Here is a 16,655-nt window from a genome sequence, read left to right as displayed (position 1 = left end):
CTGCGTTCTGGGCCTCTGCTTGCCGGCTCTGGTCGGCCAGCAGCACCGCACCGACCTGGCTCTTGCCAGAGAGATGAGTTCTGGGAGGCCGGCACTTGCTGAGTGATTACATGCTGGAAGTTGACAAGGAGCTCTTGTACTTTGTTCTCAAGTTGTTTCATCTGGTTGGACTTGACTGTCGCGTGGGTGACTGTAAGGCTTTTCTCCATGACCTGTAGAAGATCAAGTGTATCTGGGGCTGAAAATGACCCAAGGCTGAGTCTGCACATGAGAATAGTGGTTTGCTCTGCTTGTCATTCAGTCCCAAGATGTCTTAAATGACAAAAGAGAAAACAGTAACAGATTTAAACAGGTGCGAGTCCAATGGGATGGAATCCTGGCGTTAGAGAGGAGGTAAGGTCTGACATGGCCGTGCCTGGAAACCACTGCGCAGCTGAGTTTCAGAAGCAGTGCCGATTCTATGGGCTTCACAGTCCCCACCCCAACAATAAGAGGAGTGGGAAGATTCTCCCCCAATCTCTTCTCTTCCTGGAGTTTTAGAATTGCGTGAGCATAGCAGAGGAGACAGGAGGAGTCCCCCCCCCCCACCACCTCAGGCTGTGGTCCTTAAGCATAGATCCTCCTGATGTGTGGTCTGAATGACAATAGCAACTTCAGACGATGTCACCATCCCTTTGCCCTTCATCTCACTTGGTTTCATCACCAGGCATTTTGTCTCGCAGATCTTCACAGAGGGACGAGTGAGAGACCGTGTTCCCACAGCTTTTATCATGGAGCATTGTTAAAATCGTTCTGTTTTATTGTTAGTTATTGTTGTTAGTCTCTTACTGTGCCTAACAGTTAAATGAGATGTATATATGGGAAAAAATATGGTGTGTCTAAGGTTGGGGACTGACCGTGGTTTCAGGCATCCGTGGGGGTTCCAGGAACGGACCCCCGGCAGGTGAGGGTGGGGATGGCTGTCGTTCACGCTCACGAAATCATCTAGTCAGAGGTGGTTCTGTCAGACGTGCGTCGTGTCTGGATCTGGAAGCTGCTTTCTCAAACATGCCCATGTACCCCAGATTCATATAGGATTGGATAAAACAGGCCCTACACGATGAATGGCCGAGAGGGAAAGCCCCAGAGCCATCACTTCCAGTTTCTTGCACTGTATTATGAAACGTCCTGCCTGCCTCACACACGCATCTCTGGATTTCGCTGGGCCGGTGTTTTCTGACTTCAGGCCATGATCTCAAACGTGTTTCTCAAGCCTTGAAATTTCTGTAGGAAGCGCAGGGGTGAGGACTTATGTTTTGTGAAGAGTCGAAGTCAAGCGTTGTAACATACTTGCAGATTCTCTCTGCTTAGACATTGGGGGTCAGAAAACACACGGAGGAGGGGCCCAGAGGGAGAGAAGGGAATCAAACAATGAGATCAAATGTGGGCTTCTGAATGCAGCCTCAGGCTGCTGGCAGCCCTGAAACTCACAGGGTATCGTGAATATCCCCAAACAGACACAATCCAGGAATGGGAGGGGACACGTGATTGCTTCGTATGTGTCTTTTCTTTAGACTCATATTTTTAAAAATTCCCTTTTTCCCCTAAACAAGGGCCTTGTAGTGTTTTTATGTCCTTTCAGAGCCTCCACTAGGGTGTCCTGCTGGCCCGTGATGGGTTTGGGCTGCCCCAGTGCTGCTATGGTAACTGTGGGGCTCGGGTCGGGGCTGCACCTTGGCTGGACCACAGCCAGGATGGAACGAGCAGGGGTTGCCTCGCTCACTGGACATCATGCCCCAAGCCTCTAGGCCGGGTTATACACACTGACCGCAGCACTGTCGCCATCACCGACCACAGCCAACACTGCCAGACTCTAGATTAGCTAATTTAATCCTCACAGCAACCGTACCGAGTTGAATAGGATTCCCGTTTTACAGATGGGAATACGGAAGCACAAAGAAGTCAATGCCTTGCCTGAGGTCAGGCTGCTGGTGAGCAACGGGGCCAGGTGTGAGCCCAGGCAGCCGGCTCTGACCACCGCCCTGTACTGCCTCTCGGTTTCGAGATCTTCCACCGGCATCCCTGGGACAAAGTGTGTTCTCTTGGTGCGTCTTCTCAGATACTGCACATGTGGATAGATAGCTGGCCTGACAGCTTCCTTCCTGAGCTTTGGCATGGGTCCTCAGCTCCCGTCTGGCCTGGCCCCACCCCCTGGTGTTTTACCAGCGGGCCCACTGTGCTTTCTTGCCAGTTAGGGAAACTGGTGTTTGGATTCATACAAGCGTCTGGGAGAGAAGGACACCCTGCAGGTCCACAGACCTTTCCACCTGGAGGGACTTTCAGACCCTCACAAGCCCTGGCCCCCAAAAGTCAAGGGCCTCCTATGGCTCCAGACATGGCCGGTTGCAAATAAAGCCAACGATACCTTCTGTGTCAGACTCCAATACCTGTTGACGAAAGTGTTTTCTTTTCTCTCTCTCTCTCTTTTTTTTTTTTTTTTTCAGAACAGAACCCAGCTAAAAGCCCTTTTCACCATAACAGTTGAAGAAAAGATAAAGGTAAGAGCAACGGCTTGAGCCCCCAGACGCCCCCCAGTGTGCCTTTTCCTGCCTCTGGTATGTTGGGTGTCTGGCTGTCCTCACGGCCAAGGGGAGGGGGTGGCTGCTGGCCTTGGTAGCCCAGACCACCATGCAGTGTGGGGTCCCCCAGTGTGGCTGGAGGCTGTCGGACTCGTTCCCTGGATGGCCTGTCTGTCTGGGCAAGGTGTCCTCACCTTGTAACCACTTTTCACATTGTTTCAGCATCTGCTGGGGCTAGACATTAAGCAATTGACGTGCACTGAGTTGTGTGGTCTTCATCACAATCCTGGGGTATAGATTCTTTGTTAAAATCATCCTCATTTCATAGATGGGGGAAACCGAGGCACACGTTGGCCAAGTAATTTGTCCAAGATCGCCTGGCTAGCATGTCAGGGTTCCCAGGACCACTCCCAGGCTCTGTGATTCACTGGGAGGACACACAGGATTCCATCCCTAGTCATACTCATGGCTGATTTATTACCAAGAAGGATCCAGAGTCCAATCAGCAAAGGGCAGAGGTGCACGGGGCGAAGTCTGGAGGATGCCAGGCACCAGCTTCCAGAGTCCTCTCTGGTGGAGTCCCACGGGATGCACGGAGTTGTCGAGCAATGAATGTGATGGCACAGCTCATCAGAGACCAGCACCAGGGCTTTCTTTGGGGGCTGGGCACACGGCATCCTCTGCATGGCACAGACCACCAAGAGGAGTGTGTTCAGTGTAAACAACATTATTTGCATGATGGGTTAGGTGCGGTGAGCCACTCTTATCAGGGAATGGTGGGAACCCTCCCGAAATCCAAGTTTCTAGATGCCAGCCAAGGCTCCCTGCCTTGCACTCTGGCCTCTGAGGGGATAGCTCTCCAGGGCATGCCACATGTGTGCTTTTCTCATAGGGATTGGAACCGGGATTTGAACACAAGCACTTTGGCTCTGGGGCCCTGTCGTTGGGCAGTGGGCTACACTGGGGAGCTGAATCCCTGAGCTAAAGAAATGGAAACAAAATCCAGGTCTGGCTGTAGCGAGGGGAGGGTTTATGGGGGGAAGGGGCGGGGGAGTCCGGAAGACAGGAGCCAGCAATCGTCCTGGCTGGTCTGTGCGCTCTGGAGGGCGTGTCCACGTCATATATGCACTCCACTCTGTTCCTTACATTCTGGGTGGCACTCGATAGGCAAATATCCCTCGATTGAGCTGATTGTTGATTGTCATCAATGCCGGTGATTGCTTCCCGGTGGAGCAGTGTCCGGTCACTGCGTGATTGTATTAGAAGTCAGAGGACGTTTGCTTAATTTGATGTTTATGAGCCCTTCCTCCAAGCCCTAGGCCCTCTCATGTGGATGGAGATGAGCTACACCCAGGTCTTTGGGGAAGCCTCCAGCCCGCAGCTTGCCTTCAAGGGCAGCAGGAGTAAGGTGCCCACTCTGGGGTGCTGACCTTTAGGTGCATGGTTTGGCAGTGGAGCACCAGCTGGATCTCAGCCCCACAGCCTCTTGTCCAGGTGACCCTGCCCTGTGGACCACATTCAGGGAGGTCAACATGGAGCGGGAAGATGAGGTATACAGATGTGATGGCCCTACAGTGTTGTGGGGACAGCAGGTCCTTGGACCAAGGGCCTCGCTTTGAATCCCTGCCTGTCCACCGATTGTGTGTGACTATGGGTGTGTGCTTTGCCTCCCCGAGCCTCAGTTTCCTAGCCGTGAAATGAATGATAGTGTGTCAAGCACTCGACACAGTGCCTGGCATTTTGTGAGGGCTCAGTTAACATCAGCCGCTGTCTTTGCTATCATTATCATCATCATCATCATCATCATCATCATCATTATTATAGCATCTGCAGACATCACTCCTCTGCAGGTATTCTGTGATAGTCATGAATGACGTCAGTTATTGGGGTCTCAAGCCCAGATGCCCACGGGGGCCATACAGGTGCTGTAAGTGTGAGTCAGGCCCAGTGCAAGATTCCAGGGCACAGTGGAGTCTGGGGCAGCCTGGAGACTCAGATCACCCAGAACCCACTGTCCCCCTGCCCTCACTGAGACCTTAAACGAGGGGGAAAAAAAGTCAACACACAACTGCCATGACTGAATTTGTGAGGTTGTGACCCCAAATCTAGGTCGTACATGCTGCAGATACTGACTGTAAAGTACTGGGTAGATGGCAGGCTTCATGGAGGAGGTAAGAATTCAATTGGTTGTAGTGAAAGGAAGGACATGGTTCAAGAGGGAGGAAGGGTATTCTAGAATATTCCACCAAAGGTCTGAAGTCGAGTTTGAGCCAGCTGGGCTGGTGGTTGGATGTGAACCCAGCTCTCCTGGGGGCCTGGCACCAGTGGATACACGTATGGATGAGGCAAGTCCCTTGCCAGCTACCGTGTGTTCTAGCGGGGCTACTGAGCACCTGCATGGTGATGTCATTGCACTAGGAAAGTGCAAGAGTGAATAGGAGGAGCAGGGCATGGGGATGGAGACTCCCCTGACATTCCGTCATGCGGCTGAAACATGGAGAAAAGCCATTAATTATCCATTGTATGGGTTGGGATTTTGGAATCCTAGGAGACCCCATCAGCTCCTTTGTTTTCTGTTACTTTCCCAAGGGTGAAACTGGCAGGTGTCAGCCAAGGAAAGCAAGTCCTCAGAAAACTGCTTTCCATTTCGTATCACAAGGTCCTCTTGCCCTTCTGTCTGCTGCATGAAGAGTCTGTGGTGGGGGCGAATCACACTGTTCGTGCTGGACACTGGTGTTTAGATTGGGCTGGAGCTCCCCACAACCTCTTGTGCCCTCAAAAGGATTGGGTGCCAGGGCAGGGACCTGGAGAGCAAGGATCTTGGATCTAATCCAGAGAGAGATGTTTAAACCAGTTGTTACATCCTCGAAATTCATGTTCAGTGCAGTTGCAATAATGATTTTAGTAGCATTTGGGGGCAGATACGTGATCAAATTAATCAGAGTTTCACCTGAAAATATACATTTCCGAAACTAGATGTGAACATTGTGACAATGAAGAAGAATGTGGGAAGATTTGCCTTAGGAGGTGTTAAAGAATTATAAAGCTACATTGATGTAGTTTGCAATTCAAGAAAAGCCAGACCAATGGGACAGGATAGAGTACGTACACAGATTTCCATTTAATAAAGATGGTATTTCAAATCAATGGGAAAAGAATGTATCACTCATAAATTTATGGGCAACTGGCTGGATCTTTTGGAAGAAAAATAAAGATGAATTCCCTCATCAGATTAAAATCTTGGTAAAACAATTTCTAAAAGGTAAATATAGGTCAGTATCACATGGTATGAAGAAAGCCACGAAGGAAAACCATGGATTTGAGTACACAAATAGTTGGAAATTTTACATTTAAAAACAGCATTAAGAAAGATAAGTGACAAGTTAGGGAAAATACTTGTAACAGACATAAAAAAAGATCCACATCTTTGATATATAAAGAGCTTCTATTAATAACAGAAAGGAAGTGTCAGTAGATAGCTATGCGACATGAGAATTTCTCAAACACAGAATTTTACAGTGTGTTCCCTTGACCACAGTGGAGGGAGCGTGTAACTGTGGCAGAATCTTGTTGTGCTGACTTGTGCTCAGAAGATGGGAGGTGTGCAATCACACATCATCACGTCTACCTTCCCTGTGTTACCTCTTGTGTGGATTACTGCACCAACCTCCTGCCTGTTCAGCCCTAAGCTCCTGTAGCCCCATATCCTCGCCATCATCATCTTTCTAAAACATAAAACTGCTTGCTTTTCCTTTTCTGGAGGGACTCCCTATTGCCTGCTGGATTCAGCCCAATTACCTCAGGTTAATATTCAGGAGCCATCAGAAAAGGTGTCCTCTGCTGTCTCCTGGTGCTGTTGGGTCCCTCTGTTTTCCACACTTCTCCAGTTTTGCATATGCTGTTCTATTTTTACCTGTGCTGTGGAGAACGTTCTGCAGGAGCCTAACCAATCTCTGCACCTCTGTGGTTCCTGACTCTGCCCCAGGCGTTGTGGTCCCACCCTTGGCTGGGATCCCATGCTGCTGGGACTCCTGATAAACCTTGCCGTTCCGTGACATTGAGTTAGACTCCTGGTTGGCATTTAATACATTCTTGTGATAGCAGAATAGAATTGGAAGACTTAACAGATGTTTTAGTTTGACTTTTTCATTGAAAAAATCAGATCTGGAGGCTGTGGGAACTGGCCAGGGTCCTGAAGCTGAAGATAGCATTAAAGAACAGGGTCAAGCTGTGCAATTTTTTCTCAGATCCACTTCTTTAGGACACTGGTACCTTAGCAAATCTCCATTAAGAAGTGTGATTCCCTCTACCAGTGATTACTCCTAACTGCCCCCCCCCCTTTCAGGATTGTCAGCTGGGAAGCCCAGAGAAAATTTGCCCTCAAGGGCTGTGTGACAAAGGTCCACAAACCATGGACCCCCTGTACTTCTTGGATCTTTAAACTTAAAGTGAAGGATTTCAACGAAATTACTTTTGAAATCTCTTCCAGAGAAGTTCTGTATGGTCTTCTCTTTTCTACAACCTTTTTCTGTCTTTGGGGGGGTAGGTGGGTAGGATTTAATAGATGTCCGTTGTGGACTTTTAGAGGAAATGCCTACTCTATATCACACAACCACAGAGAAAGCTGGAAGAATAAAATAACATTACCTCATAATCCCACCACTGGAGGACTATTACCGACATGTTGGTTTCTTGCTTCTACAACTCTGTGGATTTATTTATTATCTAATTGAAGTCAAACTGTATAAACAACTCCTCCTCATGCTTTTGTAGCTTGCTGTTGGATTATAAGCATTGAAAGCATTCCTTTTGAAAGGCTTTTTTTTTTTTTTTTTTGGTTCAGCATTGCTCTTCATAAATGCAGTGATAGAACTCATCAAAGAAATCAGCTCTTAGCTAATACATGATTAAAGGGATGGTAATAGCACATGATTCTTTGTCAGAGACAAGCAGGAAAGTTAGGGCCTGGGGATGAGGAGGCTGGGATCACTGAACCAGTTCTCTTTCCTTATTCTTTTGTTCGTGAAGTTTATGGTAAATAGGCTCTTTGAAATCTCTGCTTATAATGCTTATCAGTGAAATTTGGCTGCAAGATTTCTGGAGGAAATCTCAAAAGTATGATTAACTTGGGGCTTTCTAGGGTCCAAGTGCTTAAATTTTTGCACCTGTCCCTGTGCTGGGGGAGTCCAGCACCCAGCCTCCCAAGTGAGCCATCCAGGGACATTTCTGGCTCCTATCTCTGGCATCCCACACATTCATTTCATGCCCAGTCACTGGATCCTGTAGACTGTGTCTCCTAAATGTTCCTCTAATTTCTGCCCTTCCCTCCAGCTTGCCAAAAGTAGTAGTAATAAATAGCAGCTCAGATTTACTGACTGATCTCTGTGTCCTGCACCCCTAGCTAGTAGGTCCTACCTTGTGCATGTAGTAAAGTACACACATGTGAAATTTACCATTATCAACATTTAGCATACTCAGTGTCAAGCAGTCAAGTACCACTGTCTACCCCCAGCCTCTGGCAACCACTAATCTGCCTTCCATCTCTACAGATTTGCCTGTTCAGGCCATTTCATATAATGCAATGTGGCCTTTTGTGGCCAACTTCTTTCCTAAGTGTGGTATTTTCAAGGTTCGTCCATATTGTCCTGTTTATTGGTACTTCCTTTTTATGGGTGAATCTTATTCCTTGTAGGCGTGGACCACATTTTCTTCATCTCTTCGTTAGGTGGTAGGACCTCTGGGCTTTCCCCATCTTCTGCTATTGTGAATAGTGCCCCTGTGAACATTCAGGTACAGATTCTCGTTTGAACACCTGTTTTTCCTTTCTTTGTGGTATACATCCATGAGTGGATTGCTGGATTGTGTGGTAATTCTGTGTTTAATTTAGCAAGGAACCATAGGCACTGTTTTAATCCTCAGTTTATAGACAGGAAATTGCAGCTTACAGAAGGGTCCTACCCCGTGGTAGGGGGTAGACCTGAGAGCTGAACCCTAAGTAGAGCCTCCGTCTTTACTAGCATGTTTTACTGCTTGCCACGGCCTTGTTTCACGTCCTCATCCTTTCTTCCTTGTCTGTCACATCTAGTTTGTTCTCCTCCAGGCTGATGTCATGAAGTAGCCAGATTTAACTTTCCGTAATACCCATCTGACCATGTGATTTCCTGGCTTCAAACCCTGCATTGATCACCCCACAAACCCTTAGGATGATGTCTGGAATCACTAACCTGCCCTTGAAGGTCCTTTGGGACCTGGGCTACATCTCCTCCACCTGTGTGTGCTGCTCCTGCTCTTCCCTCTGCCTGGCTTGCCCTCCTCCCCAATCATTCTCCCCTGCCCCTGGGTCACCTCATGGAAAGCTTCCTTTGTCCTTTGAGCTAGGTTAAGGGCTTCCCCTCCTCCCAGCCTCACTCCTCCAGGCTTCTCCAGCCTCACCCTAGTCACACCGTGTCACTTCAGCCTGCTTACCTGTGGGTTTTTCTGCAGGATTGTGAGGTCCACAGAGCAGGACCTGGATCTGTTTCTCCCTTGTCCTTTCAGCATGCAGCTCTGGGCTCACTGAATGAATTAGATGTCTAGAAAGTTCACTACATCCAAACACTGAGTCAACTCTAGTAGCCCACTTAAATAGAGAGATTCAGCAAACATACTTACAGCAAAGCTTGATTTCTGCACAAAATGGATGTAAGAATTCCAAGTTCAAAGTATTGTTTCAAAGACTAAAAAAGGAGGAAGGCCTGGCCTCTGGCAGAAGTTCAGTAAAGATATTGATGGTTAAGGGTAGTTTTAAAGAATGGATTGTGAAAACTTTTGGCCAGACACTGGGAGATTTTTTTTTTTAAGATTTTATTTATTTATTTGACAGAGAGATCACAAGTAGGCAGAGAGGTAGGCAGAGACAGAGGGGGAAGCAGGCTCTCTGCCCAGCAGAGAGCCCGATGTGGGGCTCAGTCCCAGGACCCTGAGATCATGACCTGAGCTGAAGGCAGAAGCTTAATCCACTGAGCCACCCAGGCACCGTGACACTGGGAGATTTTTAAAATCTGCCCTTACCAGTCAGTCTAGAAGAGTGAGTTGTCTACTCAGAATAGGAGTCACAATGTCCACAGTGGCCCAAGACCCTGACAACCCAATGCAGGGCTGCCGGTAAAAGGCCAGGCTGGAGCCCGAGCCCCAGAGAGGCAGCTGTGGTATAAGGGCTACTAACCCTGGCTGCTGGGTGTGAAACCCAGGTTCACTATTGACTAGCTCTGTGATCTTGGGCCATTTATTTAACGTCTTAGTACTTTTGTGTTCTAATTTGTAAAATATAGACTAAAGCAGTGCCCAGTTATGGTATTGTGAGAATTAAATGGATTAATGCATGTAAAGCACTTGGAACCACCTTTGGTGCTTAGTGTCTGCTCAGTATGTGTCAGCTGTGATGATGAGGATGGTGATGGTGATGATGGTGATGTGATCGTGAGGATGATGGTGATAGTCACGATGGTGGTGATCGTGGTGAAGGTGATGAGGATGATAATGGTGGTAGTGATTACATGGAGCCTCCTTCTTCCCATAAAGCTTAAGATTTTACTCTCTTTTAGCCATTTCCATGGAGGAGGAAATTTGAATAGCAGAGGCATTTGGGGCAGATCAGGGGAGCAAGACCTAGCTTAATTTAGCAACTCTGATACTGATAAATGCATATTGAAAGAAGAAAAAGTTATAAGTGGACCTTCTCCACGCAGGCAGTCTGTACTTACGTGCACTTATTACTTCGTATCAGAAAGTAAGGATTGCGATAGAGAAGGGAGAAAGATAGCAGGATCTGGAAAAGCTTACCCTACCTTTGGCCTCTTCCTAGATAACAGTCATTCATTCCTGCCTCAGTGATAGGTCCTGTTCCCAATGACCTGCCGCATTGCCTCTACTCTTCAAATTCTCTTGGCCACATGGATGGCCAGAGGAAGGCTGGACTTCAGGTGGAGATTCAGAGAAGGTGGAGGTGGGAAGAGGGAGACAAGCATGGTGGCCTGACCTAGCTGACCAGCTCTTCTTCATGAAGTAGGAAAGGAGAAGACAGTGGAATCTGTTTCTACATTTTATAGTACAGTTTCTATCTTGCTACCTCCCTGCGTGTAATGCTGTTCTAGTCTTTTTTTCTGGTTCTCATCAGTCAGGCAGGTATGGGAGGTTGGGACTAAAAATGTTTTTAGAAAGCCACACAACTCCCTGGATAAAAGCAGTGTGATCTAATGGGTGGAGAACATGGACTTGGGAGTCCAGCAGGGCTAGGTCTGGTTTTTCAACTATGGACTTTGATTTTTTAATCTCTTTCCATCTACATTTACCTATCAATAGACTGGGGATAATACATACCCCATAGGATAGCTGAAGGTCGAATGAGGCAAAGCATGTATCATACTGTGTTAGTTTTCTGGGGCTGTCATAACAAATCATCACAAACTGGGGAGCTTAGAATAACAGAATCTGATTCTGTCGCAGTTCGGAAGGTGAGAAGTCTGAAATTAGGGTATTGACAGAGCTGTGCTCTCTTTGATGGCTTTAGAGAAGAGGATTTTCCTCTTCCTAACTTCTGATGGCTCCTGGGAATCCTTCCTTGTTGCACCTACATCACTCCAATCTTTGCCTCCATGGTCATGTGGGTGCCCCTGTGTAAATCTGCCTCCACATTTCCCTGTCCTTTTAGGGAACATTCATTCGATTTAGGACCTACCCTAATCCAGTATGAATTCAACTTGATTGCATTTGCAAAGACCTTATTTCCAAATATGGCCACATTTATAGGTATTGTGGGTTAAGACTTCAGCGTATATTTTTGGAAGACACAATGAAACCCATCACATGCACCTAGCCTAGGGACTAGCGTGTTTTGGGTGATGAGAGGCCATTAATTCCCTGTATCTTTCCATTATTCTTGCTAAAGCTGGAAAAAAAGAAGCACTTACCTTCTGTGAAAGAGGAATCCTAAAAACAAATTGCTCATCAATATCCCCTTTGTTCTTTTTGGACACAGATCTTTTTGTTTCTTTTCCATCAATATTTTAATGTAACCTCTGTGTGGTTATTCATATTTATACAATGTGTTTTTTGTTTGTTTGCTTTTTTCTTATCCGGTAGCTATACCCATCAGGGCGCAGAGGGCTATTTCCAGCACAAATGGAGAAATTGCATGTCATTTTGGTGTTAATTAAAATGTAATATTTAGAATCAGGAGGATATTCAAATACGGAAACAGAACTGTTTCCCTAACCGTATTTGATAACAGCATCTTTCACCAAAGTTGATTAATCAATAGCCAAAAAAAGTCATATGTGCCATTGCTCTTTGATTCAGGTTCCAATATATGGACCGAAGCTCCTGTTTCTGACTTTATTTGGCTTTGACTATCCTGAAGGTCAGGTAGGCCTTGTTGGTCTGTGAGACAGATTTAACCTGGACTATAGCCTGCATTGTTCCCACAGGAACCAGGCCTGCTTTTGTTGTCTTCTAGCCCCTAAGTAATACATTTAATGTTCTCATAATCTATAGCCATTCCTAATTAAACTAGTCACAGACTGGCTTCTCCGGAAACAGATGCTAAGACCGCGTTTGGGGTATAATATGTTTACTAGTGTGCAGAAAAGAGTTAATATATCTGGCCTGAGATGGCCTGCTTGCAAGATTAGCCCTTGGCAAATGTGTGAGAACTTGGAATTCAGAATAGTTGCCACAATTCCCCGAACTGTTAAGAGTGGCTCACTGTGTTGAAGCTATCATATTACAAATATAAATAAATACAAGTAAATGTATATAAATGTGTTATAAACAATACATTTTATTCTTCAGGCCTGCTTTCGTTCTGGGAGTCTGGAACTGGTACCTGCTAGGGAGAGGGTGCCTAAGGGACCAGTCCTGGATCAAAGCCTTGGGCACTGAGTCTCTCATGAGCTTTGCTGTGTTGTTATACCCGTTGCTGGAGGAACGAAACAAGTCTTGTGTGATGGCCTTGGGAGAGGACTCTGGAAGCTTCCTTCTGCTTTCTTCAGGATTTAATCCTCTGTGCCTTTTCCCTGTCCTGATTTTGCTCTGTGTCTTCTCCCTGTAATAACTCAGAGCAGTGAGAATGACTCTAGGCCAACCTCTGGGTCCTCCTGGGGAATCATCCAACTTGGGGTGGTTTGCCCCTCCCCCAGCACAACCAGTGATCACCCATGAAGGGAAGAAGGAGGAAGCAGGATTGGGCAAAAGAAGACTGTGCGAGTTGTGACCTGAGCTGACAAAGCCGCACCTGGCAGGGAACTCTGGAGCAAGCATTGCCTGTCTGAGCGTCCCTTGTCAGGCTAAATGTCTGGCCATTATGCTTCGCATCAAAGAGAATAAAATAATTAGGAATAAACTTAATCAGGAGGTGAAAGTCTTGTACACTGAAAACTACAAAACCCTGCTGGGGGAAACTAAAGAAAACACAAATAAATGGAAAATCATCTTGGGCACATGGAGGGGATGAAAAGTGTTATCAAAATGTGAGGCTCTCAGTCCAGGTCTGCTTTTGAGGCCACCTTCTGCTAAAATGACTCATTCATCGCCACCATATAGCTTCTCCATTACCGTCCCAAAGGAGTTGCCTTTGTTTACACGGCCCATAAAGGAAAACATGGCAAGAATCACTGGTGTTTAGTGAGCAAGTATTAAAAGACAGATGCTCTTTTAGTGACTTCATTCAACTTCATTCATATTGTTGTTTAATCCTCCGTACGACCTTTGGAGGGCTACTGTCTCAGTTTACAAGGGAAGGAGCAGAGGCAAAGAGAGATTAACTCATCTGACCAATACTGTATAACCAATAGGGCAGAGATGGGGCCGTACCCAGAGGGTCTGGGTCCTGAGCCCAAGCTTCACCCGCTCTGCTGTTTGCAGTCCCCCTTACCTGTGAAGAGGAGGTGGACCTGGGTCAGACCCAGTCAGTACCCACACACCCAGTGTCATCACACCAAGGGAGGAAGAACCTTGACTCACAGCCCGGCAGACAGCAAATACTCAGTAAATAATTGTTGATTAATAAATGAGCCAAGCTTTGCACTAATCTCTCTCTATCACTATTCTGTTTAATCCTGATTCTAGGAGGTATGTTTTTGAAAGATTTTATTTATTTATTTATTTGGCAGACAGAGATCACAAGTAGGCAGAGAGGCAGGCGGGGGGTGGGGAGCAGAGAGCCTGCTGTGGGACTCGATCCCACGACCCTGAGGCCATGACCTGAGCCGAAGGCAGAGGCTTAGCCCACTGAGCCACGCAGGTGCCCCTCTAGGAGGTATTTTTATCCCCATTTTACAGATGAGAGAAGTGAGGTTGCTGGAGGTCCAGTTGCTCACCCAGGGTATCACAGCTGTTTTGACAGAGGTGGCATTTCCATCCAGATCTGTAGGATTAAAAATCTAGAGCTCCTTGTTTGGATCAAAGTGTCTTTGGGAGAATTCAAGGTGTTAAATCTTGTGAAACCCTTAACCTAGCCATTCTCTGTGTGTTCCTCAGACAAACAGCTCAGCAGCTCAGAACTAGGAAAAGCCACTCCCGACGAGGCCCTTTGCCCAGGTCTAGTGAATCAGAAGTTCAGAGTGGGGCACAGGGACGCATGTTTCCACAAGTCCTCCTGGTTCGGATGCATGTGTAAGTGTGAGTGCAGTCCTGCGTCTGACCCATACGGAGTGCTTGTCAGATGCCAGCGGCTCCTGTGGTCTCGAACCGGAGGAGGTGGCGGGGGGAGGGGCTGAAGGCGCAACCCCTAGGACTCAGTCAGCTTCTCACAGCTGTCTGATGCCCGCTGCTCCCAGCCCGTCAGGGATGCACGTTTGTCCCAGGCTCTCGTGGGCAGAACCCAGGGGTGCTCTGAGGCGTGAGAGAGGGCTGGGCGTGTTAAGGCAAGCTGACGGCTTGCTTGGCAGCCAACCGCCTCTGGCTGTGGGAGGCTCCCCTGCCTCGTGCCTCCTCCAGCATGGACCTGAAGGCTAGCATGGGCTGCGGGTTGCCTCTGTAGTGCTCTTGGGAAGGGGGAGCACATGGTATGGGGAGAAGGAAAGAACACTACAGATTCTGACCCTGACTCGAAACAACTCACAGGTCCCTAGTGCGCATTAAGTTTGTTACAGATGGATTCCAGAACATAGTGTTCTGGGGTGCCTGCGGTCTGCCAAGCTCGGGGTGGATGGTCCACCATGCTGGGCTCCTGGGCGGTATTTGTCCTGCTCGGTGCTCCAGACACGCTGTGTGGAAGCCACGCTATAGGGAAACAGACTCCGAGAAGTCCAGCGATGGTCTCAGGGCGAGACAGTCTCAGCCAGTGGGATGAGCTGGGTCCAAAGCCAGGCCAGTCTCTCTGCTTCTTCTGCTGTAACTCTTCCTTAGGACCTGACTGAAAGATGTGAAGCGTGACTACGGACAAGTACCCCTCTCCCTCTGTCATCCCCTAGGTCATCCCAAACCATGGCCTTCATGCGGCAGGATTCTTCGCAGCCTCCATTGTCTCCTTTGTGCTGACCTGGGTCACGCTTTTCTTCACGGCTCGATATCAGTGTTTGAAGGGAAGCCTGCTCACCAGACATGGGGTGAGTCTCCATGTGCGTTGTGTTCCTGGAATGTAGTTGGGTTGACAGCAGACGTGAGGCTGACATTTGTCCTCAGTTCAATGGGTCTCAGCCCTGGTTGGATGTCCCAATCCCTGGGGAAATGACAGACACATGCTCATCTCCAGGCTTAACCTGCAGAGAGTCTGACTGGATGACCCCAGGGTGTGCCCCTATCTTTAGTCATTTTTAAAGCTCCCTGGAGGATTCCAGAAGGTGGCCAGGGTTGAGCGCCCCTGCAGTCTGACTGAACCCCTGAGCACTGTCGGTGTTGCCAACTCTGCGTTCATGCCACACTAATTCAGGTCCTGGTCCACACTCCCTGCTGAACGGTCTTTGGCTCACTTCATCCTTATGGGGAGACCAGGTCCTTCAGCCTGGCTTGGGCAGTCCCCTTGGCCGGCTTCTGCCAACCTCTGCTACCACTGTCTACTTCTTACCTCAGCCCCAGTCAACCCAGTGACTCAGCATTCCCTGAGAGCGTGAGCTCACCACACTCACACCGGAGGCTTTTTTGATCCTCTCTGCCCTTCAGTGAGCATAGTTCTGGCTGGGCTGGGAGCCGTCTCTCTCTCAGTTCCTGTGCTAGCTTCTGTAGACCCCACATAGTACACCTCCTAATTTCTTGGGGTCATCTGTGAATGTCTTAATGTCTCTATTCCTGTCTTGGTCTGGGTTCCCATGGAACCACATCCTAGGCCCAGAGTCCAAATGCAAGTAGTTTATATGGGGACTGATACCAGGAAGTATTTGTGTGGGGTCAGGAGGTGAGGCAGGAAGGGAAGGCAGCTGGTCATGTTACCACTCTGGGCCCCTGGAGCTTCACCTTGACCAGGAACTCAGCAGAGAGTAGGAAAATAGCCTCAGAGTCATCCCACCTAAGGAGGGAAGGAGCTGGGGTATATATCATACACCATTGGTCATCGGTCAAGGACATGGGGGCGATGGAGCTGTTAGAAGGTGGGGGGGGGAAGGACTGTTCTCCCCACTGAGAAGACACTTGGAGACCAGAGAACGAAGCAGGCAACTCCATACCATTTACACAGACTTTTATTTAGGATAACTTACTGATAGGTGATCAGGTTGGGGTTGATCTAGATGCTCTGCAGCTAGCCTTACAAAGTCCAGGCCTTAGTCCACAGATTGTATAGAGTGAGGGGTGGTGCAGAGGGCATTTTAGTGAGAGCAGAGGACCCACTTCCTCCAAGGGTTTGCGTGCACCTAATTGACAGCTACACTTTCATTAGATCTCAAGGCACCATCTGTGCTTCAGGAGTGGGAGAGATCATGCTATATTTAACAAATTTACAGAGTGCCTAAACAAGCCTCCCCCTTCCAGCATTGGTGGGCATTTCCAAGGTATGTATCTTAATCTCCGAGGGCCCCGGAACACATAGCTTGAAGAGAGAACATGAACAAGATGGAGGGCCACCGAGGGAGTCAGTATTGTCAGAGTTCCCACAGGGGCCCGGACAAAGGGTGACGTTATTTCCCT

The 16,655-nt window shown here is 48.0% G+C and overlaps 1 protein-coding gene across 4 annotated transcripts in view; it reads left to right on the top strand.

Moving 5' to 3' along the window:
• The window catches only part of EVC2 (EvC ciliary complex subunit 2), a 126,948-nt gene that overhangs the window by 15,776 nt on the left and 94,517 nt on the right, over positions 1–16,655 (top strand). For 3 of the 4 annotated variants that reach the window (XM_044226227.1, XM_044226226.1, XM_044226225.1), the window contains exons 7-8: positions 2,484–2,537; positions 15,008–15,142. In XM_044226227.1, the coding sequence (XP_044082162.1) occupies positions 2,484–2,537; positions 15,008–15,142 (189 nt within the window). The remainder of the gene's footprint in view (positions 1–2,483; positions 2,538–15,007; positions 15,143–16,655) is intronic. The other variant, XM_044226228.1, reaches the window with a different exon arrangement.

The sequence above is a fragment of the Neovison vison genome, chromosome 11, assembly GCF_020171115.1.
Source record: "Neovison vison isolate M4711 chromosome 11, ASM_NN_V1, whole genome shotgun sequence".
Lineage (NCBI taxonomy): Eukaryota > Metazoa > Chordata > Mammalia > Carnivora > Mustelidae > Neogale > Neogale vison.
The sequence above is the reverse complement of the archived record's forward strand: the minus strand, read 5'-3'. Positions and strand labels throughout refer to the sequence as shown.